At 63.9% G+C, this 23,893-nt stretch overlaps 2 protein-coding genes across 2 annotated transcripts; both read left to right on the top strand.

Moving 5' to 3' along the window:
• Nucleotides 1–713: 713 nt before the first annotated feature.
• Nucleotides 714–12,868, top strand: EPPK1 (epiplakin 1). The gene has a single exon (XM_042923886.1). It carries the CDS (start codon nt 714–716, stop codon nt 12,657–12,659), a length of 11,946 nt encoding a protein of 3,981 aa, XP_042779820.1. The 3' UTR covers nt 12,660–12,868.
• A 3,037-nt stretch (nt 12,869–15,905) lies between these two features.
• Nucleotides 15,906–23,390, top strand: NRBP2 (nuclear receptor binding protein 2). Its single transcript, XM_042924005.1, has 18 exons — nt 15,906–16,095; nt 16,631–16,753; nt 16,829–16,930; nt 17,053–17,142; nt 17,309–17,349; nt 17,436–17,530; nt 17,656–17,679; nt 17,750–17,833; nt 17,919–17,974; nt 18,071–18,166; nt 19,221–19,353; nt 19,486–19,588; nt 19,714–19,764; nt 19,839–19,974; nt 20,825–20,878; nt 20,978–21,041; nt 21,144–21,199; nt 21,286–23,390. Exons 1-18 carry the CDS (start codon nt 15,961–15,963, stop codon nt 21,352–21,354), a joined length of 1,512 nt encoding a protein of 503 aa, XP_042779939.1. The 5' UTR covers nt 15,906–15,960; the 3' UTR covers nt 21,355–23,390.
• The last annotated feature ends 503 nt before the right edge of the window (nt 23,391–23,893 follow it).

Below are 23,893 nucleotides of genomic sequence, written 5' to 3'. Positions count from 1 at the left end.
CACGCAAACACGGAGTCTGTGTTCCCTCAGGCCCCCGAGTCGAGTGCGGGCACAAAGAGGCCATAGCCCAGAGAGCACAAGGATTGGAGTGGGCAGAGGAGGACACAGACAGAGCCAGCCTGGGGCGGGACACCGTGGGGGCTTCTGGCTGGAGCCCAGTGGAGATCTGGGAAGGAACAGAAGCCAGAGCAGAGGGTCTGGGGCAGGGCCGGGGGTTGGAGGCGGTGACTGGAAGAGGGAAGCGTGCTGATGTCCCTGAACCCAAGGATGGGGGAGGAGCCCTGGGGAGCAGACGGGAGGTTAGGGTGAGAGATGGGGGGAGGGGCTCTGGCCCAGGTGGCCCAGCCCCCACCACGGGACCCTGAGGGCAGGAGCTGAGGGGATTGGGCTGGGATGGAGAGCAGAGGATGGCCTGCAGGAAAACAGAGCCCACGCATCCTGGAGGCCGCCCTGGCTGGCCGGAGGTCCCCCATGGTCCCTCCTGGGACCCCATGGGGCAAGGCAAAAGACCTTACTTGGATGCTGACCCCCATCCCCCAGGAGGGCAAGCCATGTCTGGAGGCTGATTCAGGGTCTGGGATTGACCTCTTGACTCTCTCCCTCCCGTCCACCTGGGCCATTCCAGGGCCCCTAACAGAGCCTTTTCTACCCCCTACAGGGAGCAGACGCAGTGGACCTTGGGTGAGTGAGTTCTACACAACAGGCTGAGCGTGATGAATGGCCACGCCTCTCCTCCTCTTGATGTCCTGGTCACCAACAGCACTGACCCGGCCATCGTCCCCAAGACCATGAAGGCCGTGCCGGGAACCAGCACCCCTTCTGGGCCTCCGTCTGCCCAGCCTAAGAGCATCGCTGGGGTGTACGTGGAGGCCTCCGGCCAGGCACAGAGTCTCTACGCTGCCATGAAGCAGGGCCTCCTGCCCGTTGAGCTTGGGCTGGCTCTGCTGGAGGCCCAGGCGGCCACCGGGGGCCTCGTGGACCCCACGCAAGGCCGGTTCCTCCCTGTGTCCGAGGCCCTGCAGCAGGGCCTGGTGGGCCTGGAGCTAAAGGAGAAGCTGCTGGTGGCCGAGCGCGCAGTCGCTGGGTACCCTGACCCCTACGGTGGCGGGAAGCTGGCACTTTTCCAGGCCATCGGGAAGGAGGTGGTAGACGGAGCGCTGGGGCGGGGCTGGCTGGAGGCCCAGCTGGCCACGGGGGGCTTGGTGGATCCCATTCGGGGTACACGGGTGGCCCCGGGGCCGGCCTGTCAGCAGGGTCTCCTGGACCAGGACACGTGGCGTGGCCTGTCTGAGCGCAAGCCCAGCCCCAGTGCCCCTGGCTTCCTGGACCCCAACACCCTGGAGCGGCTGTCGTACCGCGAGCTGCTGGGCCGGTGTGTGAGAGCCCCTGACACAGGGTTGGCGCTGCTGCCCCTCAAGACCACCTTCCCCACCCTGAGTGGGGCAGTGAGCTTGGCCGAGCTGCTAGAGGTGGGGGTCCTGGATGACGAGGCCGCCCGGGGCCTTCGGGAAGGCAGGCTGGCGGCCCGAGAGGTGAGCGCGCGGGCTGACGTGAGGCGCTACCTGCAGGGCACCGGCAGCATCGCGGGGGCTGTCCTGCTGCCCGCGGGCCACAAGAAGAGCTTCTTCCGGGCCGTCAGCGAGCACCTGCTCCCCATGGGCACCGCGCTCCCGCTCCTGGAGGCTCAGGCCGCCACCGGCACACTGGTGGACCCGGCCACCGGCCGGCGGCTCCGGGTGGACGAGGCGGTCAGGTCGGGCCTGGTCGGCCCAGAGCTCCACAGGCAGCTCCTGGTGGCGGAAGAGGCGGTGACGGGGTACCATGACCCCTTCAGCGGCGCCCGAGTGCCCCTCTTCCAGGCCATGAAGAAGGAGCTGGTGGACAGGCCTCTGGCTCTGCGACTCCTAGATGCCCAGCTGGCCACAGGTGGGCTGGTATGTCCGGCCCGCAGGCTCCGGCTGCCCCCGGAGGCCGCCCTGCGCTTCAGATGCCTGGACCAAGAGACTCAGCAGTGTCTGTCCCGGGCCACCGGCTTCTGGGACCCCAACACACAGGAGAGCGTGGGCTATGGGCAGCTACTGGCCCGCTGTGTCACCGACCCAGAAACAGGACTGGCCTTCCTCCCCCTCTCAGGGGGCCCCCTTGGAGAAGAGCCACGAGGACTCCCGTTCATTGACCACAGCACCCGGGAGGCCTTGAGTGAGGCCATGACCACCATCGCCGTGGGCGAGTTCCAGGGCCGGCCCGCATCACTCTGGGACCTGCTCTTCTCTGAGCCCATCCCTGCGCAGCAGCGGGCGACACTGGCCCAGCGCCACAAGGAAGGCGCCATCTCGGGGGAGGAACTGGCAGCTGCGCTGAGGGCCACCCTTGAGCAGGCTGCGGCCACGGCCAGGACCACCTTTGCCGGCCTGAGGGTGCCCGTGGCCCCAGGAGAGCTGCTGAGAGCAGAGATCATCGACCAGGACACGTACGAGCGGCTGGAGCGAGGGCAGACCACAGCCCAGGAGGTGGGCAGGCTGGGCTCGGTGCACAGGTTCCTGCAGGGCACCGGCGGCATCGCAGGCCTGCTGCTGCCGGGCTCCCAGGAGCGGCTCGCCATCTACGAGGCTCGCGGGAGGGGGCTCCTCAGGCACGGCACGGCCCTCATCCTCCTGGAGGCACAGGCGGCCACGGGCTTCATTCTCGACCCGAAGGAAAACAAGAGATATTCTGTGGAGGAGGCACTGAGGGCTGGCCTCGTAGGGCCCGACGTGTTTGCAAAGCTGCTGTCGGCCGAGCGCGCCGTCACCGGCTACACCGACCCCTACACCGGGGAGCGCATCTCCCTCTTCCAGGCCATGAAGAAGGACCTCATCGTGCGGGAGCACGGCATCCGCCTGCTGGAGGCCCAGATCGCCACGGGCGGCATCATCGACCCGGTGCACAGCCACCGCCTGCCCGTGGACGTGGCCTACCGGCGCGGCTACTTCGACGAGGAGACGAATCGCGTCCTGGCGGACCCGAGCGACGACACCAAGGGCTTCTTCGACCCCAACACGCACGAGAACCTCACCTACCTGCAGCTGCTGGAGCGCTGCGTGGAGGACCCCGAGACGGGCCTGCGCCTGCTGCCCCTGAACGGCACCCAGCCCCCGCTCGTGGACGGCACCACCCGGCAGGCCTTCCAGAGCCTGCTGCTGTCGGGGAAGTTCGGGCGTTTCCAGGGGCGGAGAGTTTCCGCGTGGGAGCTGATCAACTCAGAATGCTTCAGCGAGGACCAGAGGAGGCAGCTCCTGCGGAGGTACCGGCAGCACAGCATCTCCCTGGAGCAGGTGGCGCAGTGGCTGGAGAGGGAGATGGGGAGGTGGGCGGACATCACGCTGCCCGGGCTGCGGGGCCCGGTCACGGCCTACCAGCTCCTGGAGGCCCGTATCATCGACCAGGAGCTCCTGGACCGGGTGCTGGAGGGGGCGGTCAGCCCCGAAGCCCTCCTCCACACGGACTGCGTCCGGAGGTACCTACGCGGCTCCGGCGCCCTCGGCGGCGTGCTGCTGGGACCCGCCAGCCGGCGGCTCAGCCTGTACGAGGCCATGAGGCAGAAGGTCCTGGGGCCAGGGGTGGCCCTCGCCCTGCTGGAGGCCCAAGCGGCCACCGGAGCCATCGTGGACCCCCACAGTCTGGAGACCCTGTCGGTGGATGAGGCCGTGCGCGGGAAGCTGGTGGGGCCAGAGCTGTATCGCCAGCTGAGACGGGCTGAGGACGCTGTCACTGGCTTCCGAGATCCCTTCTCTGGGAAGCGTGTGTCCCTGTTCCAGGCCATGAAGAAGGGCCTCATCCCTGAGGAGCAGGCCGCCCGCCTCCTGGATGCCCAGCTGGCCACAGGGGGGGTCATTGACCCCACAGGCCACTACCACCTCCCCATGCCCGTGGCCACCCAGCGGGGCTACATAGACCAGGAGATGGAGGAGGCCTTGTCCAGCTCATCCGAGACCTTCCCCACGCCGGACGGCCGGGGACACACCAGCTACGCCCGGCTGCTGGAGCAGTGTCTGAGGGACGAGGCTTCTGGCCTTTACTTCCTGCCCCTGCCCGAAGACGCTCCGGCCATCCCCACCGACAAGCAGGTCCAGGAGACCCTACGGGCGGCGCAGGGGACTGAGGACGGCACGTCCCTCTGGGAGCTGCTGGGCTCTGGCCACTTCACCGAGGAGCAGCGGAACAGCTTCGTGGAGGACTTCAGGCTGGGGAGGACCACCTTGCAGCAGCTGCAGGCAGCTGTGCACAAGCGGGTGCGGGAGGCGGAACTCCTGGCGCGGGCTCACGTCACAGTGCCCGGCCCCAGGGGTGAGGTTCCCGCCGTCTGGCTGCGTGACGCCGGCATCATCACCGCGGAGACCCTGGCGGCCCTGGCTCGGGGCACGCGGTCACCCGCGGAGGTCGCCGAGGAGCCCAGCGTGAAGGCCCGTCTGTGGGGGACGGGCTGCGTAGCGGGCCTGCTGTTGCAGCCGTCGGGGACCAAGGCCAGCATCGGCCAGGCCGTGAGGGACGGCCTCCTACCCGAGGGCCTGGGGCGAAGGCTGCTGGAGGCCCAAGTGGCATGTGGCTCCCTCATTGACCCTCTGACCAGCCAGAGACTGTCTGTGGAAGGCGCAGTGAAGGCGGGCCTGGTGGGCGGGGCACTGAGCGAGCAGCTCCAGCAGGCCGAGAGGGCCGTGGCTGGGTACACGGACCCCTACACAGGAGGCTCCCTCTCACTGTGGCAGGCCGTGGAGAAGGGGCTGGTGCCCCAAAGTGAGGGCCTCCGGCTCCTACAGGTGCAGCTGGCCACGGGGGGCGCAGTGGACCCTGTGCACGGGGTGCACCTGCCCCAGGAGGCAGCCTGCAGGTTTGGCCTCCTGGATGAGCAGGTCAGCCGGGTGCTGACCTCAAAAGACGAGGACAACAAGTTCTTCTTCGACCCCAGCACGCGAGACAAGGTGACGTACATGCAGCTCAAGGAGGGCTGTGTCTCCGACAGGGACACCGGCCTCTGGCTGCTGCCGCTCGCCCAGGACATGGTGCTCGAAGCGGATGAGCACACGGTGGTGGCCCTGAGGGCCACGAAGGTAGCTGTCAGCACCGGGAGGTTCAAAGGTCTCCGCGTGTCACTGTGGGACCTGCTGCACTCCGAGTACGTCGGCGTCCACAAGCGGCGAGAGCTGGCGGCCCTCTGCCAGTCCGGGAGGGCCACAGCCGTGCGGCAGGTGGCTACGGCAGTCAGCACCCTGGTCGAGGCTGCAGAGACACAGCCCTCACGGGCCGCCTTTAGAGGACTCCGGAAGCAGGTGTCGGCCAACGACTTGTTCAGGTCCCAGCTCATTGACAAGGAGACACTGGACGAGCTGAATCAGGGGAGAAAGACTGTGCAGGAGGTGACAGAGATGGACAGTGTGAGGCGGTACCTGGAGGGAAGCAACTTCATTGCCGGGGTCCTCGTCCAGGGCACGAAGGAGAAGATGAGCGTCTCCGAGGCCCTAAGGAGGCACATCCTGCGGCCGGGCACGGCCCTGGTGCTGCTGGAGGCGCAGGCGGCCACCGGCTTCCTCATCGACCCCGTGCGCAACCAGAGGCTGACTGTGGAGGAGGCGTTCGCATCAGGGATGTTTGGCAGGGAAACCTACCAGAAGCTGCTGTCGGCCGAGCGCGCCGTCACCGGCTACACCGACCCCTACACCGGGGAGCAGATCTCCCTCTTCCAGGCCATGAAGAAGGACCTCATCGTGCGGGAGCACGGCATCCGCCTGCTGGAGGCCCAGATCGCCACGGGCGGCATCATCGACCCGGTGCACAGCCACCGCCTGCCCGTGGACGTGGCCTACCGGCGCGGCTACTTCGACGAGGAGATGAACCGCGTCCTGGCGGACCCGAGCGACGACACCAAGGGCTTCTTCGACCCCAACACGCACGAGAACCTCACCTACGTGCAGCTGCTGGAGCGCTGCGTGGAGGACCCCGAGACGGGCCTGTACATGTTACAAATTGTAAAGAAAGGAGAGACCTACGTTTATATTGATGAAACCACAAAACAAGTCCTACGGTCCAGAACTACACAAATGCACGTGGGGAGGTTTGCCAATCAGAAAGTCTCCTTCTGGGACCTGCTTTCCTCCCAGGACTTCCCAGAGGAAAGGAAGCGGGAACTCATCCAGGAGTATAGAGCCCAGAATCTACCCCTCGAGCGGCTGCTGGAGCTCATCACGGCTACCGTGGAGGAAACAGAAAAGCAGTACGAGGCGATCCAGGTGCCAGGCATCGGTGGACAGGTGACAGCTGCGGAGTTGTTCAACTCTGGAATCATCGATAAAAGGACCCTGGATGTACTGCACAGAGAGGCACGGGGTGAGCAGGATCTCAGCCGGTTGGCACATGTGAAGACCTATCTGGAAGGTCGTGGCTGCATCGCGGGGGTGACTATGCCCTCCACCCAAGAGGTGATGAGCCTCTATGACGCCAGCAGGAAAGGACTCATCCCCATGGGCTTTGCGGCTCAGCTGCTGGAGGCCCAGGCGGCCACTGGGTTCATGCTGGATCCCTGCAGCCATAGGAGGCTCTCTGTGCAACAGGCCGTGGCTGAGGGCCTGGTGGGTGAGGACATGCAGGAAAGGCTTCTGGACGCCCAGAAGGCTGCCAAAGGCTACACAGACCCGGTCACGGGACACAAAGTCCCGCTATTCCAGGCCATGAAAAAGAACTTAGTCAGAAGAGAGGACGCGCTCAGACTGCTTGAGGCACAGGAGGCCACAGGGGGTATCATCGACCCACAGCACCACCACCGCCTGCCTGTGGATGTGGCCTACAGACGGGGGTGTCTACACCAGGACACATACCCGCTCATTTCAGATCAGAAGCACATGAATAAAAGGTTTGTGGATCCGAACACTCGGGAGAGGGTCACCTACCGACAACTACAGGAAAGGAGCCAAAAGGAAGCAGGGACAGGCTGGGCGCTCTTCCCGGTGGTAAAGGACCAACAGAAGCCTGCCTACATCGATGAGCCAACGAGGAGGGCCCTGGAGGCTGAGCAGGTGGAAGTACAGGTGGGAAGGTTCAAGGACCAGAAGCCATCGCTATGGGAGATCCTGAACTCAGAATACGTGACGGAGGAGAGAAAGCTCGACTTGATAGGTGAATACAAAAAGGGCACGGCCCAAGAGTTACAGAAGGTAGTAAACATCATCTTAGGAATAATCGATGAGAGGGAAAAAGGCAACAAACAATTGTGGTTCCGAGGGATCAGAAAACAAATCACAGCTTCCGAACTGTTCGACTCTGGAATCATCACCCAGGAGATGCTAGAGGACATGGTCAAGGGGACCAGCACCTCAGATGTCATCGGAGAAAAAGAACAGGTCAAACGCTACCTGCAGGGCACGAGCTGCATCGCGGGCGTGCTGGTGCCCGCCAAGGACGAGCCCGGGCGGCAGGAGAAGATGAGCATCTACCAGGCCATGTGGAAGGGCGTCCTGCGGCCCGGCACGGCCCTGGTGCTGCTGGAGGCGCAGGCGGCCACCGGCTTCGTCGTCGACCCCGTGCGCAACCAGAGGCTGTCCGTGGAGGAGGCGGTGGCGGCGGGCGTGGTGGGCGGCGAGATCCAGGAGAAGCTGCTGTCGGCCGAGCGCGCCGTCACCGGCTACACCGACCCCTACACCGGGGAGCGCATCTCCCTCTTCCAGGCCATGAAGAAGGACCTCATCGTGCGGGAGCACGGCATCCGCCTGCTGGAGGCCCAGATCGCCACGGGCGGCATCATCGACCCGGTGCACAGCCACCGCCTGCCCGTGGACGTGGCCTACCGGCGCGGCTACTTCGACGAGGAGATGAACCGCGTCCTGGCGGACCCGAGCGACGACACCAAGGGCTTCTTCGACCCCAACACGCACGAGAACCTCACCTACGTGCAGCTGCTTCGCCGCTGCGTGCAGGACCCCGGCACCGGGCTCTACATGCTGCAGCTGGCCGGCCGGGGCTCCGCCGTGCACGAGCTGAGCGAGGAGCTGCGCGGCGCCCTGCGTGAGGCCCGCGTGACCCCGGACGCGGGCGCCCTCCGGGGCCAGAGCGTCTCCATCTGGGAGCTCCTCTTCTACCGGGAGGTGCCCGAGGGCCTGAGGCAGGACCTGCTGCGCAGGTACCAGGCGGGCACGCTGACCGCGCAGGAGGTGGGGGCCGCCCTCACCCCGCTGCTGGCCCGTGCCGAGGACGGGAGCCCACGCCCGGCGCCCCCGGACCCTCGGGGGGCCCTGCGTGCCGCCACCATGGAGGTCAAGGTGGGCCGCCTGCGCGGGCCGGCGGTGCCCGTGTGGGACGTGCTGGCGTCCAGCTACGTGAGCGGCGTTACGCGCGAGCACCTGCTGGCCGGCTTCGGCTCGGGGACGCTGGGCCTGCCCGCGCTGACCCGCAGGCTGACCACCATCATCGAGGAGGCGGAGGCGGCCGGCGGGACCGAGGGCGCGTCGGGGGACGCCGCCCGCGGCCAGCGGGAGCCCCGGCCCCCCGGGCGCGGCGACGGCGACGCGGGCCCCTCCCCGGCCGGGGCCGACGCCGAGCCCGCCAGCGGCCTCCAGGAGCGGGCCCTGCGTGCCGCCACCATGGAGGTGCGCGCCGGGCAGTTCCGGGGCCAGCGCCCCTCCGTGTGGGACGTCCTCTTCTCCTCCTACCTGAGCCAGGCCCGCCGGGACGAGCTCCTGGCCCAGCACGCGGCCGGCGCCCTGGCCGTGCCCGCCCTCATCGCCGTCCTCACCCAGGCCATCGAGGAGGCGGAGGAGCGGCTGAGCAAGGCGTCCTTCCCGGGCCTGAGGCGCCAGGTGTCCGCGTCCGAGCTGCACACGTCCGGGATCCTGGGCCCCGAGACCCTGCGGGACCTGGCCCAGGGCACCAAGACCCTGCAGGAGGTGACAGAGATGGACTCGGTCAAACGCTACCTGCAGGGCACGAGCTGCATCGCGGGCGTGCTGGTGCCCGCCAAGGACGAGCCCGGGCGGCAGGAGAAGATGAGCATCTACCAGGCCATGTGGAAGGGCGTCCTGCGGCCCGGCACGGCCCTGGTGCTGCTGGAGGCGCAGGCGGCCACCGGCTTCGTCGTCGACCCCGTGCGCAACCAGAGGCTGTCCGTGGAGGAGGCGGTGGCGGCGGGCGTGGTGGGCGGCGAGATCCAGGAGAAGCTGCTGTCGGCCGAGCGCGCCGTCACCGGCTACACCGACCCCTACACCGGGGAGCGCATCTCCCTCTTCCAGGCCATGAAGAAGGACCTCATCGTGCGGGAGCACGGCATCCGCCTGCTGGAGGCCCAGATCGCCACGGGCGGCATCATCGACCCGGTGCACAGCCACCGCCTGCCCGTGGACGTGGCCTACCGGCGCGGCTACTTCGACGAGGAGATGAACCGCGTCCTGGCGGACCCGAGCGACGACACCAAGGGCTTCTTCGACCCCAACACGCACGAGAACCTCACCTACGTGCAGCTGCTTCGCCGCTGCGTGCAGGACCCCGGCACCGGGCTCTACATGCTGCAGCTGGCCGGCCGGGGCTCCGCCGTGCACGAGCTGAGCGAGGAGCTGCGCGGCGCCCTGCGTGAGGCCCGCGTGACCCCGGACGCGGGCGCCCTCCGGGGCCAGAGCGTCTCCATCTGGGAGCTCCTCTTCTACCGGGAGGTGCCCGAGGGCCTGAGGCAGGACCTGCTGCGCAGGTACCAGGCGGGCACGCTGACCGCGCAGGAGGTGGGGGCCGCCCTCACCCCGCTGCTGGCCCGTGCCGAGGACGGGAGCCCACGCCCGGCGCCCCCGGACCCTCGGGGGGCCCTGCGTGCCGCCACCATGGAGGTCAAGGTGGGCCGCCTGCGCGGGCCGGCGGTGCCCGTGTGGGACGTGCTGGCGTCCAGCTACGTGAGCGGCGTTACGCGCGAGCACCTGCTGGCCGGCTTCGGCTCGGGGACGCTGGGCCTGCCCGCGCTGACCCGCAGGCTGACCACCATCATCGAGGAGGCGGAGGCGGCCGGCGGGACCGAGGGCGCGTCGGGGGACGCCGCCCGCGGCCGGCGGGAGCCCCGGCCCCCCGGGCGCGGCGACGGCGACGCGGGCCCCTCCCCGGCCGGGGCCGACGCCGAGCCCGCCAGCGGCCTCCAGGAGCGGGCCCTGCGTGCCGCCACCATGGAGGTGCGCGCCGGGCAGTTCCGGGGCCAGCGCCCCTCCGTGTGGGACGTCCTCTTCTCCTCCTACCTGAGCCAGGCCCGCCGGGACGAGCTCCTGGCCCAGCACGCGGCCGGCGCCCTGGCCGTGCCCGCCCTCATCGCCGTCCTCACCCAGGCCATCGAGGAGGCGGAGGAGCGGCTGAGCAAGGCGTCCTTCCCGGGCCTGAGGCGCCAGGTGTCCGCGTCCGAGCTGCACACGTCCGGGATCCTGGGCCCCGAGACCCTGCGGGACCTGGCCCAGGGCACCAAGACCCTGCAGGAGGTGACAGAGATGGACTCGGTCAAACGCTACCTGCAGGGCACGAGCTGCATCGCGGGCGTGCTGGTGCCCGCCAAGGACGAGCCCGGGCGGCAGGAGAAGATGAGCATCTACCAGGCCATGTGGAAGGGCGTCCTGCGGCCCGGCACGGCCCTGGTGCTGCTGGAGGCGCAGGCGGCCACCGGCTTCGTCGTCGACCCCGTGCGCAACCAGAGGCTGTCCGTGGAGGAGGCGGTGGCGGCGGGCGTGGTGGGCGGCGAGATCCAGGAGAAGCTGCTGTCGGCCGAGCGCGCCGTCACCGGCTACACCGACCCCTACACCGGGGAGCGCATCTCCCTCTTCCAGGCCATGAAGAAGGACCTCATCGTGCGGGAGCACGGCATCCGCCTGCTGGAGGCCCAGATCGCCACGGGCGGCATCATCGACCCGGTGCACAGCCACCGCCTGCCCGTGGACGTGGCCTACCGGCGCGGCTACTTCGACGAGGAGATGAACCGCGTCCTGGCGGACCCGAGCGACGACACCAAGGGCTTCTTCGACCCCAACACGCACGAGAACCTCACCTACGTGCAGCTGCTTCGCCGCTGCGTGCAGGACCCCGGCACCGGGCTCTACATGCTGCAGCTGGCCGGCCGGGGCTCCGCCGTGCACGAGCTGAGCGAGGAGCTGCGCGGCGCCCTGCGTGAGGCCCGCGTGACCCCGGACGCGGGCGCCCTCCGGGGCCAGAGCGTCTCCATCTGGGAGCTCCTCTTCTACCGGGAGGTGCCCGAGGGCCTGAGGCAGGACCTGCTGCGCAGGTACCAGGCGGGCACGCTGACCGCGCAGGAGGTGGGGGCCGCCCTCACCCCGCTGCTGGCCCGTGCCGAGGACGGGAGCCCACGCCCGGCGCCCCCGGACCCTCGGGGGGCCCTGCGTGCCGCCACCATGGAGGTCAAGGTGGGCCGCCTGCGCGGGCCGGCGGTGCCCGTGTGGGACGTGCTGGCGTCCAGCTACGTGAGCGGCGTTACGCGCGAGCACCTGCTGGCCGGCTTCGGCTCGGGGACGCTGGGCCTGCCCGCGCTGACCCGCAGGCTGACCACCATCATCGAGGAGGCGGAGGCGGCCGGCGGGACCGAGGGCGCGTCGGGGGACGCCGCCCGCGGCCAGCGGGAGCCCCGGCCCCCCGGGCGCGGCGACGGCGACGCGGGCCCCTCCCCGGCCGGGGCCGACGCCGAGCCCGCCAGCGGCCTCCAGGAGCGGGCCCTGCGTGCCGCCACCATGGAGGTGCGCGCCGGGCAGTTCCGGGGCCAGCGCCCCTCCGTGTGGGACGTCCTCTTCTCCTCCTACCTGAGCCAGGCCCGCCGGGACGAGCTCCTGGCCCAGCACGCGGCCGGCGCCCTGGCCGTGCCCGCCCTCATCGCCGTCCTCACCCAGGCCATCGAGGAGGCGGAGGAGCGGCTGAGCAAGGCGTCCTTCCCGGGCCTGAGGCGCCAGGTGTCCGCGTCCGAGCTGCACACGTCCGGGATCCTGGGCCCCGAGACCCTGCGGGACCTGGCCCAGGGCACCAAGACCCTGCAGGAGGTGACAGAGATGGACTCGGTCAAACGCTACCTGCAGGGCACGAGCTGCATCGCGGGCGTGCTGGTGCCCGCCAAGGACGAGCCCGGGCGGCAGGAGAAGATGAGCATCTACCAGGCCATGTGGAAGGGCGTCCTGCGGCCCGGCACGGCCCTGGTGCTGCTGGAGGCGCAGGCGGCCACCGGCTTCGTCGTCGACCCCGTGCGCAACCAGAGGCTGTCCGTGGAGGAGGCGGTGGCGGCGGGCGTGGTGGGCGGCGAGATCCAGGAGAAGCTGCTGTCGGCCGAGCGCGCCGTCACCGGCTACACCGACCCCTACACCGGGGAGCGCATCTCCCTCTTCCAGGCCATGAAGAAGGACCTCATCGTGCGGGAGCACGGCATCCGCCTGCTGGAGGCCCAGATCGCCACGGGCGGCATCATCGACCCGGTGCACAGCCACCGCCTGCCCGTGGACGTGGCCTACCGGCGCGGCTACTTCGACGAGGAGATGAACCGCGTCCTGGCGGACCCGAGCGACGACACCAAGGGCTTCTTCGACCCCAACACGCACGAGAACCTCACCTACCTGCAGCTCATGGAGAGAGCTACTGCTGATCCTGAGACTGGACTGTTATTTATGTCTCTGAGTGGAGTTTGAATCGCCGTTCTCCTTGTTGCTATGTAGAGATATAAAAGCATCTGTCATTAATGCAAAATTCTGGGTATATTCCAATTAATTTTCTTTCTTTTGTCACTCGTGCTATATATGTATCTGGTAAGGTACCCAAAATTCTTATCATCCCCCTAGTTCCCCCACATCCCATTTTGTGGGAAAATAACATAACCCCCACTCCTCATACCGGTCTGCACTTCTCCCTGTTTTCTTACTTGTGAATTTTTATTATGTGTGTGTCTTTTGGATGGATGTTGAGACATTCTGTATTAAACTGTGTTGCAGTAATAGTTAAAATAGTTAAAATTTTTCCCTTTTTTGTTGCTGTTGTTGTATATACGTTAGTTTCTTATGTTCTTTTTTTTTTAAATGCTCTGTTTTCCATTTTATTTTTTCCTTTTTTTAAAGTTTAGTTATGTTGAGAAAGACAAAGAAAACATGAGGGGGGAGGGGTAAAGATGGGGAGAGAGAGAAGAGGGAGAATCCCCAACAGGATCCTGAGCTGTCAGCACACGGCCCAAGGTGGGGCTTGAACCCATGAACTGTGAGATCATGACCCGACTCAAAACCAAGTGTCAAACGCTTCAGTCACTGAGCCATCCAGGTACCCCTTTCCTTTCCACTTTTAAGATATGTCCTGCTTGTGGATTAACTCATTTCCCATCAAGTTTTGTTTTCAATTCAGTGGTTCGTGGCTATTTCGGGTCCCTCTTTGGTGGCCGTGTTTCCCATTGCTTTGCTCAATAAAGCTCAGCCTGAATATGTTCTTGGCGTGGCCCTTCTATTAGGTATGTCCCCTCGTGGGTTGGTAACTAGCACGTTTTGTAACTATGTGCTTTATAATTTACAAAGAAATGTTTGTGTTTAACGAAAGGTCTCTGATTTCAGAGTTTTGAGTGGTGGATGTTTTAATTGTAGAAATAAGTTAAACAAGGAAAATAACCATCACAAATGTAGGGTGACATAGACTTACATTTAGAATAGTCTCTTAAAACGCTGCAGCTAATGGGTGCGTGGGTAGCTCTGTTGGTTGAGCATCTGATTCTTGATTTTACCTCAGGTCACGATCCCAGGGACGTGGGATTCAGCCCCATGTTGGGCTCCACGCTGAGTATGGAGCCTGCTTAAGAATCTCAGGGCACCTGGGTGGCTCAGTTGGTTAAGTGTCCAACTCTTAGTTTTAGCTCAGGTCATGATCTCGCAGTCTGTGGGTTCGAGCCCTGCATTGGGCTCTATGCTGACAGCTCAGAGCCTGCTGGGGAGTCTCTCTCTCCCTTTCTGCCCCTCTCCCCACTCTCTCTCTCTCTCTCTGTGTCTCAAAAATAAACATTAAAAAAAGATCTCTCCTCTCTCTTTCCCTCTCCCCCTCTCCCCACTGGTGCTCACTCGTTGTCTCTCTAAAATGAAATAGTAATAAAAGAACACTGTAGTTAGGTCATACTCAAAGACTGCTTGAAGAGCTTGGTAATTCAGTCATTAATTAAAGGGTGTGCAGTTGGGACAAAGGGCCAGGCCTCCCTGGTCTCCTTCTTCATTATATGGAGTAGTGAGAGGGTGAGTGACATTTTCAAAGTACTGCTGGGTCCTGGGGGGGAAGCTGGGACACAGGGAGCAAGCTGCTGGGTGGTCTTGGTGAGCAAAGCTGGTCATAGAAGCCTGACAGCCACAGGGATGTTGGAAGCAGTCAGATGTCATCCACGGCAGCATCTGGGGAAAAGAGAAGTGTCCCTATTGACTCTGATACACCAGTGGGGCTGAAGGCCTATACACAGAAATAAGAGTTCAAGGTTGGGGTTCGAGTGTGAGAGGAGGCACGTGTGTGCGTGCACCACTTTTCTCTCTAGAAAGAAATGATGAAGTTGGGGTGAGGGATCAGCAGCTGTGACAGGGTGAAACCATGGGAAGGCAGTGGGGAGGTGTGGGGTAAAGGGAGCCTTTGGACAAGAATTCGAGAGCCTGTCTCTTGTTGACATGGCCAGAGGGTGTCACCGGGGGCCTCCTGGAGAGAAAGGCGCTGCATGTGAGGAGGGAGGGGCTCCCCACGCTGGGCTCCTCTGTGCCAGGGGAGCCATCAGCAGAACGGCAAGAGAAAAGAATAAATTGGCATTTTGGAGTGTGGGAAGGTGACCGAGCAAGTGAAAGGCAAGCCCAGAAGGGCAGGCGGGATGGGGGGGGGGGGGGGGGGGGGGGGGGGGGGGGGGGCGGGGCGGGTTGTGATCATGAATTAAAGTCTCCCGGTCAGCCTGCTGGTGTGTTTATCACTTCAGTGGCCCTCCCACGTGTTCCCTGGCGGAGGCGCGACGCGCCAGGAGAGCTGGCCTTCCAGATGCCCCATCCCAGGTCCTCTCCTAGACCCTCGGGGAGCAGCCCCCAGGCCGCGCTCCACACTGGGCCCACACTGGGCCCACCCTGGGACGGAAGCCTGGAGACAACCGCGGTGCCGCGCGAGGGTGGTGGGCAAGTGGTGCGGGAAGGACCTGCGGCTCCAAGGGCTGCACAGGGGCGTTTCCCGGAGCCCCGGGCCCGGTCCATGCAGGTCACGGAGCGCCCGTGGAGGACCCGACGTACACGGCTCCAGGCCGGCGCCGAACCCCCTGTGGTCGGCTCGCTGGACTCCGGCTGGCGGCGTGGCCTCTTCTGAGAGCGGAGGCTTGCTGCAGGAGCGTCTTACCCCGACCGGAGCTGGACGCCCGGGGCGCGGGCTCTAGTCCGGATAGGCTGGGCCTCAGCCCGGGCGGACTCCTTGGGGCGGGGCCTTAGGCAGGGCTACGGCCTGGGAGGGCGCCTCACATGGGATGGGGCTCGCGAGTGGGGTCTCTGCCCAGGGCGACCCCTCGGGTGGGGCGGGGCCAAAGGGCGCGGCCTTACCTGGGGGTGGGCGGGGCCTGGGGCTTGCGGCCTCAGATGGGGCGTGGCCGTAGCGGGGCGGGGGGGTGGGGAGGCCGGAGGCGGGACCTTCACCTTCATGGGGCCTGGGGTGTGGCCCGGGGCGTGGCCTTGTCCGGTGGTGGGCGGGGCCAGCGCGGGCTCTGCCCTCCGCCAGGAATCTCCATTAGGGCTCCGGCCCCAGGAGGCGGCTCCGGAGGGGCGGGCGGGTTCCACCCCCGGCTGGCCGCGCGCCCGCGCCTCCCAATTCCCGGAGCAGGGCGCGGGCTCCCGGCGGCAGTCGGCGGCTCCGCTCCCGCCTGGGCGTCTGGGCTCTGGGCCAGGGCGGGCTGGGAGCGGCGGCGGCGGCGGCTCGGGGCCGCGGATCCCACGGAGGGCGGCGGCCTGGGCCAGCCAAGCCATGGCGGCTCCGGAGCCGGCGCCGAGGCGGGGCCGGGAGCGGGAGCGGGAGCGGGAGCGGGAGGATGAGAGCGAGGACGAGAGCGACATCCTGGAGGAGAGCCCTTGCGGCCGCTGGCAGAAGCGGCGGGAGCAGGTGGGCACGGCGGAGCGGGGAGGGGGGAGCGGGGGGGGGGGTAGGGTGGTCATCCCCCACCTCCGGCGGAGGGCCCGGGAGGCCACGGCGGGGCCGTGGGACCGCTGGGCAAGCCGGGAGGCCAGAAACCTCTCCGCGGCTTCGCGCAGACAGCCCCCTAATTGGGCGGCCCTTGCACCCGTCTGGTCTGGTCCCCACGCCCTGGTGACGACCCTCCCAATTTCCTAAAGTCCAGCCTCCTCCCAGGACCACTTCCCCGTGCCTCTGTGACCAGACCAGCCGCCCCCCACCCCCCGCCCCCAACACCATCCTGAATCCCCCGAACCTCGCTCCGAATCTCTTCGGCCCAGCCCCTGGATACCACCACTTAGCCGGTAGAGCCCAACCCGCCTCCAGTCCCGCGGCTTCCCCTAGAGGGGGTCAGAGCCAGCACCCCAAGCTAGCTTCCCCCTCCAAGGGTGTGGGCGGAGACCAAGCCCCCACTCCGTCTCCTGACACAGATCAGCACACTCATACGCCCTTCCCCCACTGCCAGGTGAACCAGGGGAACATGCCAGGGGTCCAGAGCACCTTCCTGGCCATGGACACTGAGGAGGGGGTGGAGGTGGTGTGGAATGAGTTGCACTTCGGGGACAGGAAGGCTTTCGCAACCCATGAGGTGAGGCTTGCCCACCCCTCCAGCGACTGCGGCCCCCCCACCCCCACCACCCCGTGACCGCACCCCCCTTCCCAGGAGAAGATCCAGACCATGTTTGAGCAGCTGGCGCTGGTAGACCACCCCAACATTGTCAAGCTGCACAAACACTGGCTGGATGCCTCGGAAGCCCGGGCACGGGTGAGCCACGGTCACGGGCACACCACGGGCACACCACGGGGTGGGATGTGGCCACAGGCCGGGTGGGGGTGGGGCGGTGGCAGCCATCCACCCGCAGTTGGCGGAGCCTGCCCGCCCCACAGGTCATCTTCATCACCGAGTACGTGTCGTCAGGCAGCCTCAAGCAATTCCTCAAGAAGACCAAGAAAAACCACAAAGCCATGAACGCCCGGGTATGGGGAGTGGGACAGGGCTGCGCTGGGGAGGTGGGTGAGGGGCAGCTCCGGGGACCTAAACGGGCCGGGGCCAGGGCAGGGATGCGAGGTGAGGGTGCAGGGTGGGCACCGAAGGCCCAGCTGCCTCTCCCGCACCGGTCGGACAGAGTCCATCCGCCACCAGGCCTGGAAGCGCTGGTGCACACAGATCCTGTCGGCGCTCAGGTGAGGGTCTGGGCTCACCCCGCCACACGCCTACGGCCCCCGGTGACCCCTGACCTGACCGCACGTGCTCTCCTTTCCCCCTGCAGCTTTCTACACGCCTGCAACCCCCCCATCATCCACGGGAACCTGACCAGCGATACCATCTTCATACAACACAATGGCCTCATCAAGATTGGCTCTGGTGCTGGCGGGGCTGGGGGGGGGGGCTGCAGGGGGAGGAGGGGGCTGCCGGAAGCCGTGGGCAGAAGACACGCGGCGCCCCACCACACTGACGCCTGCTCTTTCTCCCTGCGGTGGCGGGTGCAGTGTGGCACCGCATCTTCTCCAATGGTGCGTGGGGGCCCTGGGGGGATGGAGGGCATGGAGAGGCCAGCCTGCTCATCTTCGCCTGTCTCCACAGCGCTCCCAGATGATCTCCGGAGCCCTATCCGTGTGGAGCGTGAGGAACCACGGAACCTGCACTTCTTCCCACCAGAGTACGGCGGTGAGTCCAGAATCCAGGCGCCCCGGCCGTGCCCCGCGAACACCGCGTGTGCCGCACCCAGCCTGACTTGCTCCCCCACTTTCAGAGGTGGCTGATGGCACTGCCGTGGACATCTTCTCCTTTGGGATGTGTGCACTGGAGGTACCAGCCCGGTGGCCTTGTGGCCTCCCAGCTAGCTCACCCTGCCTCTTACCTGTGCTGTCTCTTTTCCACGCCTGACCTGGCCCTGCCTCCCAGATGGCTGTGCTGGAGATCCAAGCCAATGGAGACACCCGGGTCACAGAGGAGGCCATCACTCGCGCCAGGCACTCACTCAGCGACCCCAACATGCGGGTAAGCACCTTGCCTTGCCCCTCCCGGCTGACTCTCAGTGCTCCGGGTAGGGCCAGGAAGGTGCTTCGAGCAGGCCTGGAGGTGCAGCGGGCCGGTGCCGCTGAGGGGTATGCCAGCCCCGGTGCCCAAAGGCCTGCCCGCAGGAGGCCCTTACCCACCGCCCTAAGGCTCTGAGGCGCATTCTAAGGAAGGGGAGACCAGAGGGATGCTCCTCGTGTGAGCACCATCGTTGTGCCTGTCTTGGAGATGAGAAAGAGGCTCAGAGAGGCCAAGTACTTTGCCCAAGGCTTTGGGAGAAGTGGCAGACCCAGGGTTCTACCCCGCATCCCTGCCTTTAGGCCTCCAGGAAACAAGGTAGAGGCAATGTGGCTCCAGCTTAGGTGGGGGGGGGGGGGGGTAGGGGAGAAGGGGAGTAGGGAGCTGTAGGGGGATGTAGTTGTAGCCACAATCTCTCTAGAGATTGTGCTTGACCACATGGCTTCTGGGGTCAGAAGTGATAGGGCCTTGGGGAGCCTGGGTGGCTCAGTCGGCTAAGCATCTGACTCTTGGTTTTGGCTCACGTCGTGATCTCACAGTCTGTGAGATCAAGCCCAAGTCAGGCTCCTCACTGAGTGTGGAGCCTGCTTGAGATTCTCTCTCTCTCTGTGCCTCCCCTGCTCACACACACGTGTGTGTGTGTGTGTGTGTGTGTGTGTGTGTGTTCTCTATCTTTCTTAAATTAAGTAAATAAACTTAAAAAAAAAAAAAAGGAGTGATGGGACTAGATGAGGCTGGTGAGAAGTAGGCCCGGAATAGATATGAGAGGCGACAGAGGACATGTGTGCAGTAGGGTAGAGAGCTGTGAAGGTCATCTTAGGAGTCGGGCCTGAACGGACGCAATCAAAAGAGGGGCAGTCTGTGGGTAGGGGGGTTTATGCTAGGCTACACTGACCTGCGAGAGCCTGGAGGACGGGACCCTTGGGGTCTGGGGACTTCAGGGGCCTCCTCTCCTCACCCTGTGGAGCTACGGCACCGAGGCTCCACCCACCGCGGCCTTTCCCCTCCACGTCCCCAGGAGTTCATCCTCTCCTGCCTGGCCCGGGACCCCAGCCGGCGGCCCTCAGCCCACAACCTCCTCTTCCACCGCGTGCTCTTCGAAGTGCACTCCCTGAAGCTCCTGGCCGCTCACTGCTTCCTCCAGCACCAATGTGAGGGGCAGGCAGGCTGGGGGTGCACCAAAGGCCTGGCCGGGGTGGGGGGTGGGGGGCGGGACACGAGAAGGGCCCTGGCAGGACCTGTGGCTCGGGGTGCGCTGCCCTGACTGCTCCTGCGGCCTGCAGACCTCATGCCTGAGAACGTGGTGGAGGAAAAGACCAAGGCGGTGGACCTGAATGCAGTCCTGGCGGAGCTTCCCCGGCCGCCCCGGCCCCCACTGCAGTGGCGGTGCGTGCCTGTTGCCCAGAGGCCTCCGCTCTCGGCCAGCCCCTCCCCCAGTCCTGTCCCCACCCCCCCCCACCCCCCAGCGGGGCGGACTGGCTGCCCTCATGTGGTTGTCCCCCCCATGCCAGGTACTCAGAGGTCTCCTACCTGGAGCTCGACAAATTCCTGGAGGATGTCAGGTGAGAGCTGTCTTAAGTTTGGGGATCCGGTGGCTACCAGGCCTGGGCCCCCAGCCACCCCAGTGTATCCCCAGGAATGGGATCTACCCGCTGATGAACTTTGCCGCTGCTCGACCCCTGGGGCTTCCCCGAGTGCTGGCCCCACCGCCTGAGGAGACCCAGAAGGCCAAGACCCCGACACCGGAACCTTTTGACTCAGAGACCAGAAAGGTGAGCCCCTGCTCCTGCTGCATGGTGCCCATCCTCAGGCCTGTCCACAGCCCACAGGGGTCCCTTTTCAGGCGCTTTGAGCGGCCCCCCCCCCCCCCCCCCCCCCCCCCCCCACCGCTCAGCTCTCTTCCCGGCTGCCAGAGACCAGGTCCCAGCTGACCCTTTTGTTGGGGGTAGGAGACAAGCCAGGATACCCCCTTTTCAGAGGCTCCTTGCCCCCTGAAGTCCCCTCCCCTTGCTCCCTGCCTTCCCCCCCCCCCCCCCACCTACCCCCTGCCTGCCAGCCCCCCATCCCTGCCCCATCCTTGCTGTGTTCCAAGCAGCCTCCATCTGGGAATCTCATCCACCCCTAGGCATCTCTGCTTCCCTGCCCTTGGCTTGCTAAGCCCCTCCCCCCCCACTTCCCTCCACAGTGCAGCCAGGATTCATGTGCTAACGTCCAAAGCGGCCCACAGAGATGGTGGGGGGTCCTCAGCATGACTCCCAGGTGCTCTGAGGCCTGGCCCTGCTGGCGCCCCCTGCGTCTGCTCCTTCATGTTCCTCCTGACCCCTCTCCTCCACTGCTGTCCCAGCTGGCTCCTTATTGAGGTGTTCTCTCCACCTGTGAAAACTCTGTTTCTCCCTCATTGCCCAGACTCGGTGTCTACTCTTCTGGAAGTTTTCCTTAACTTGCCAGACCACTCATGTGATGTGATGTGACGTGAGATGTGCTTTCTAGGCTCTCCTTAGAGATTTACCCCCGTTTCCAGTCCTTACTCTTCCTTCTGGGCCCCCTAAGGTGGCATCTGCCCTTGTACTCGGTGCTGAGGTCAAGCCTCTGAGGGTGACCTTGATCCGCCCCTATCCCCAGGTGATCCAGATGCAATGCAACCTGGAGAGAAGTGAGGACAAGGCCCGCTGGCATGTGAGCAGGGCCAGCGCTGGGACCCGCAGAGGTACAGGGTAAGGGAAGTGGGGGATGGGGTGGACTCTAGGAGCCAACCGCGCCCTCCTGCCTCCCCAGCTCACTCTGCTGCTGGTGCTGGAGGACCGGCTGCACCGGCAGCTCACTTACGACCTGCTCCCAAGTAAGCCGGGCGGGCGGGGCCCTGGGCAGGGATGAGTGCGGGTGTGGGCACAGGCGGTGGCCTCACGCCTCTGCCCCGCCCCTGCCTATGTCCCTGCCTCAGCGGACAGTGCCCAGGACCTTGCTGCCGAGCTGGTACACTACGGCTTCGTTCACGAGGTGTGTGGCCAGCCCGGCCAGCTGGGAGGGGGGCACAGCAGAGTCTGCACCCCTCTGTCACCCCACGCCTTCCTCCCACCCTGCAGGATGACCGGACCAAGCTGGCTGCCTTCCTGGAAAGCACCTTCCTCAAGTACCTTGGAGCTCAGCCGTGACCTCCCAACCCCAGCCCCTAGGGACCAGCCCTGGCAGCCCGCATGGGGATGCTCAGCATTGGCCCAGGGTTCAGAGGACCAGGGGCTGTCCTCTGCTTACATGCTGGGGGCTGATGACCAAACACCTGCCTTCTACAGCTTCCAAGGAGGCCCTGGAGTGGGGTGGGGAAGGTGGTGGCTTTGGAGCTACAGGGGGACGATCAGGGGGTGAAGGAGCCTAGGTTGGGGGTCAGGGGAGTCATTAGGTCCCACATGTCCTTAGGATCAGGATCCCCCCCCACCTAGCCAGCTTCCACAACTCAGAATCCCTTCCCGTGTCCGCCATTTTCTGGCCAGAGCTCTCCCCCCACCCCAGGATATCCGGCCAGTGATTGTACCTTCAGCATGGGGGAGGCTGCCCCTCAGGGAAGCCCAGTGCTGAGGGTGGGGGACCCGTGTTCTGGACAGATGTCTGGCCAGGGAAATGCTCCACCCCCTGTTGGAACCACAGACCCACGTGAGGAACCCCCACATTAAGCCAGTGGCACCACACCTGCAGACGTCAGGCACAGTGCTGGGCACAGGACAGGGCCACAACCTGGCAGGAGAAGCAGTTGACAGAGAAGTTTCCAGGAGCCCAAGTTCATAGTTTGATGTGGCCTCTGCACAGCCCTCCAACCGCTGCCCAGTGCAGACCCACCATGGAGCCCCCTTCAGACTTTCCACTGCTCTGAGACAGGGATCTGCCAGCCCTCTGCAGATACTCTCTGGTCCCTGCACACCCCTCCAAAGGGCTCTTTTCTCTTCCATTCCCTGGCCTGGACGGGTTGGGCTCGGGCAGATACCCGCTCTTCACTGTGCCTCCTCTCAAACCCATTACCCCCTTTGTTACCTCCCTCACCTCTTCCCATGGCGGCTGCCTCCCAGGTCCTGAGACTGTCAGCTCCTGATTCCCCATCTCTCCCCCTCAACTCCTTCCCACCCCTCATTGCCCTGGCCTCATTTCTCCCAGACTGCCTCCCCTCCATCTTCAAATTGAGTTTAACATTCTTAAACATTTTAAATCGCATGTATACATTTAGTGCGTTCAGATTCCTTTTTAAGTATTTCTAGTATCAAATCAGGAAAGCCCACGGTTGCATTAGTTCTCTGTCGTTGCTATAAGAATTTACCACAAACTTAGTGGCTTAAAATACCACAAATTTATTATAGTTCTGCAAGTCAAAAGTCTGGTACAGGTCTCACCAGACTAAACTCAAGCTGTTAGCAAGGCTATGTTCCTTTCTGGAAGTTCTAGGGGAGCCTAGAGCCATTTCCTAGGTTTCCATTTTCTGTTCCTTCAGCTTGGGTCTGCAGGTGTCAGGCATGGTGCAAGCTGTGGGCACTGGGCAGGAATTCATTTCCTTGCAATGGTAGGGCCAAGGTCCCCATTTTCTTGCCCTGAAAGAAACTGAAGGTCATTGTCAGCTTCCACAGGCACCACATTCCTTGGCTCACGTACCCATCTTCCATCTCCAAAGCCAGCAACAACTAGTTAAGTCTTTCTCATGAACCGTCTGTCTGGTTTTTTGCAGCCAGGAAAGCCTCATGTAATTAGGTTGGGTCTACCTGGATAATCCAGAATAATCTCCCTACCGCAAGGTTCCTTAATCATACCTACAAAATCCTTTTTGCCATATAAAGTAACATTCACAGGTTCTGGGGTTACAGCACGGACATCTTGGAGGGAAGGTGTCCTTTCTCCACCTACCACATTGCCCTAACCAAAAACCAAACCAAAACCAAGTTACCAAGGTGTCTCAAATAAATTAAATGTACAAACATGGTGAATCTCAAGTTGTCTTAAACACCCCAATACTCTACAAAGTTATCCAAATTCTTACATCTTCCAACTTAAATAACAAATCTAAAATAACTTACATGTCCAGTTGGAAATCCTAATGCTATCACCTTAAAATAATTTGAGTGTCAAATGCATAACAGATTGTACCCGTGATTTTTTTTTTAATTTTTTTTTTAGCGTTTATTCATTTTTGAGACAGAGAGAGACAGAGCATGAATGGGGGAAGGTCAGAGAGAGAGAGAGGGAGACACAGAATCTGAAACAGGCTCCAGGCTCTGAGCTGTCAGCACAGAGCCCGATGCGGGGCTCAAACTCACGGACCGCGAGATCATGACCTGAGCCGAGGTCGGATGCCCAACTGACTGAGCCACCCAGGCGCCCCAGATTGTACCCGTGATTAAACTGAACGCAAAAATATCAATACGATCATGGCTCCATTTAATCATGCTTATGTTGAGGTTTTCATTTCAACTTTTATCTTTTCAAAGTTATATACATATCGTTTTAAAAGTGGAATGCATTTTTTTTTTTTTAACCAACAATAAATAACCAATGCAGCCTCCAACTCTGTTTCCAAATTTAACTCTTAGCTATTTCTTCGGGCGTGTAAAACCCATCTTCCACAAAACGACACATGCTTTTACTGCTTTTTATTGGGTTTTCTACATTAAGGTCTTCCCCGGCTGGTGTCCTGGGAGAAGAGCAGGATCACTAGCC

Source organism: Panthera leo, chromosome F2, assembly GCF_018350215.1.
Source record: "Panthera leo isolate Ple1 chromosome F2, P.leo_Ple1_pat1.1, whole genome shotgun sequence".
Classification (NCBI taxonomy): Eukaryota; Metazoa; Chordata; class Mammalia; order Carnivora; family Felidae; genus Panthera; species Panthera leo.
This window is presented reverse-complemented; position numbering and strand designations above follow the sequence as displayed.

What these genes read in the sequence shown, in the direction of transcription:
- EPPK1 (XM_042923886.1), top strand. Translation starts at nt 714, where the DNA reads ATGAATGGCCACGCCTCTCCTCCTCTTGATGTCCTGGTCACCAACAGC.
- NRBP2 (XM_042924005.1), top strand. Translation starts at nt 15,961, where the DNA reads ATGGCGGCTCCGGAGCCGGCGCCGAGGCGGGGCCGGGAGCGGGAGCGG. An exon ending in CGGCCCCCACTGCAGTGGCG is followed by an intron (nt 19,589 to 19,713) that starts GTGCGTGCCTGT and finishes CCCCCATGCCAG; the next exon opens with GTACTCAGAGGTCTCCTACC. An exon ending in AAATTCCTGGAGGATGTCAG is followed by an intron (nt 19,765 to 19,838) that starts GTGAGAGCTGTC and finishes GTGTATCCCCAG; the next exon opens with GAATGGGATCTACCCGCTGA.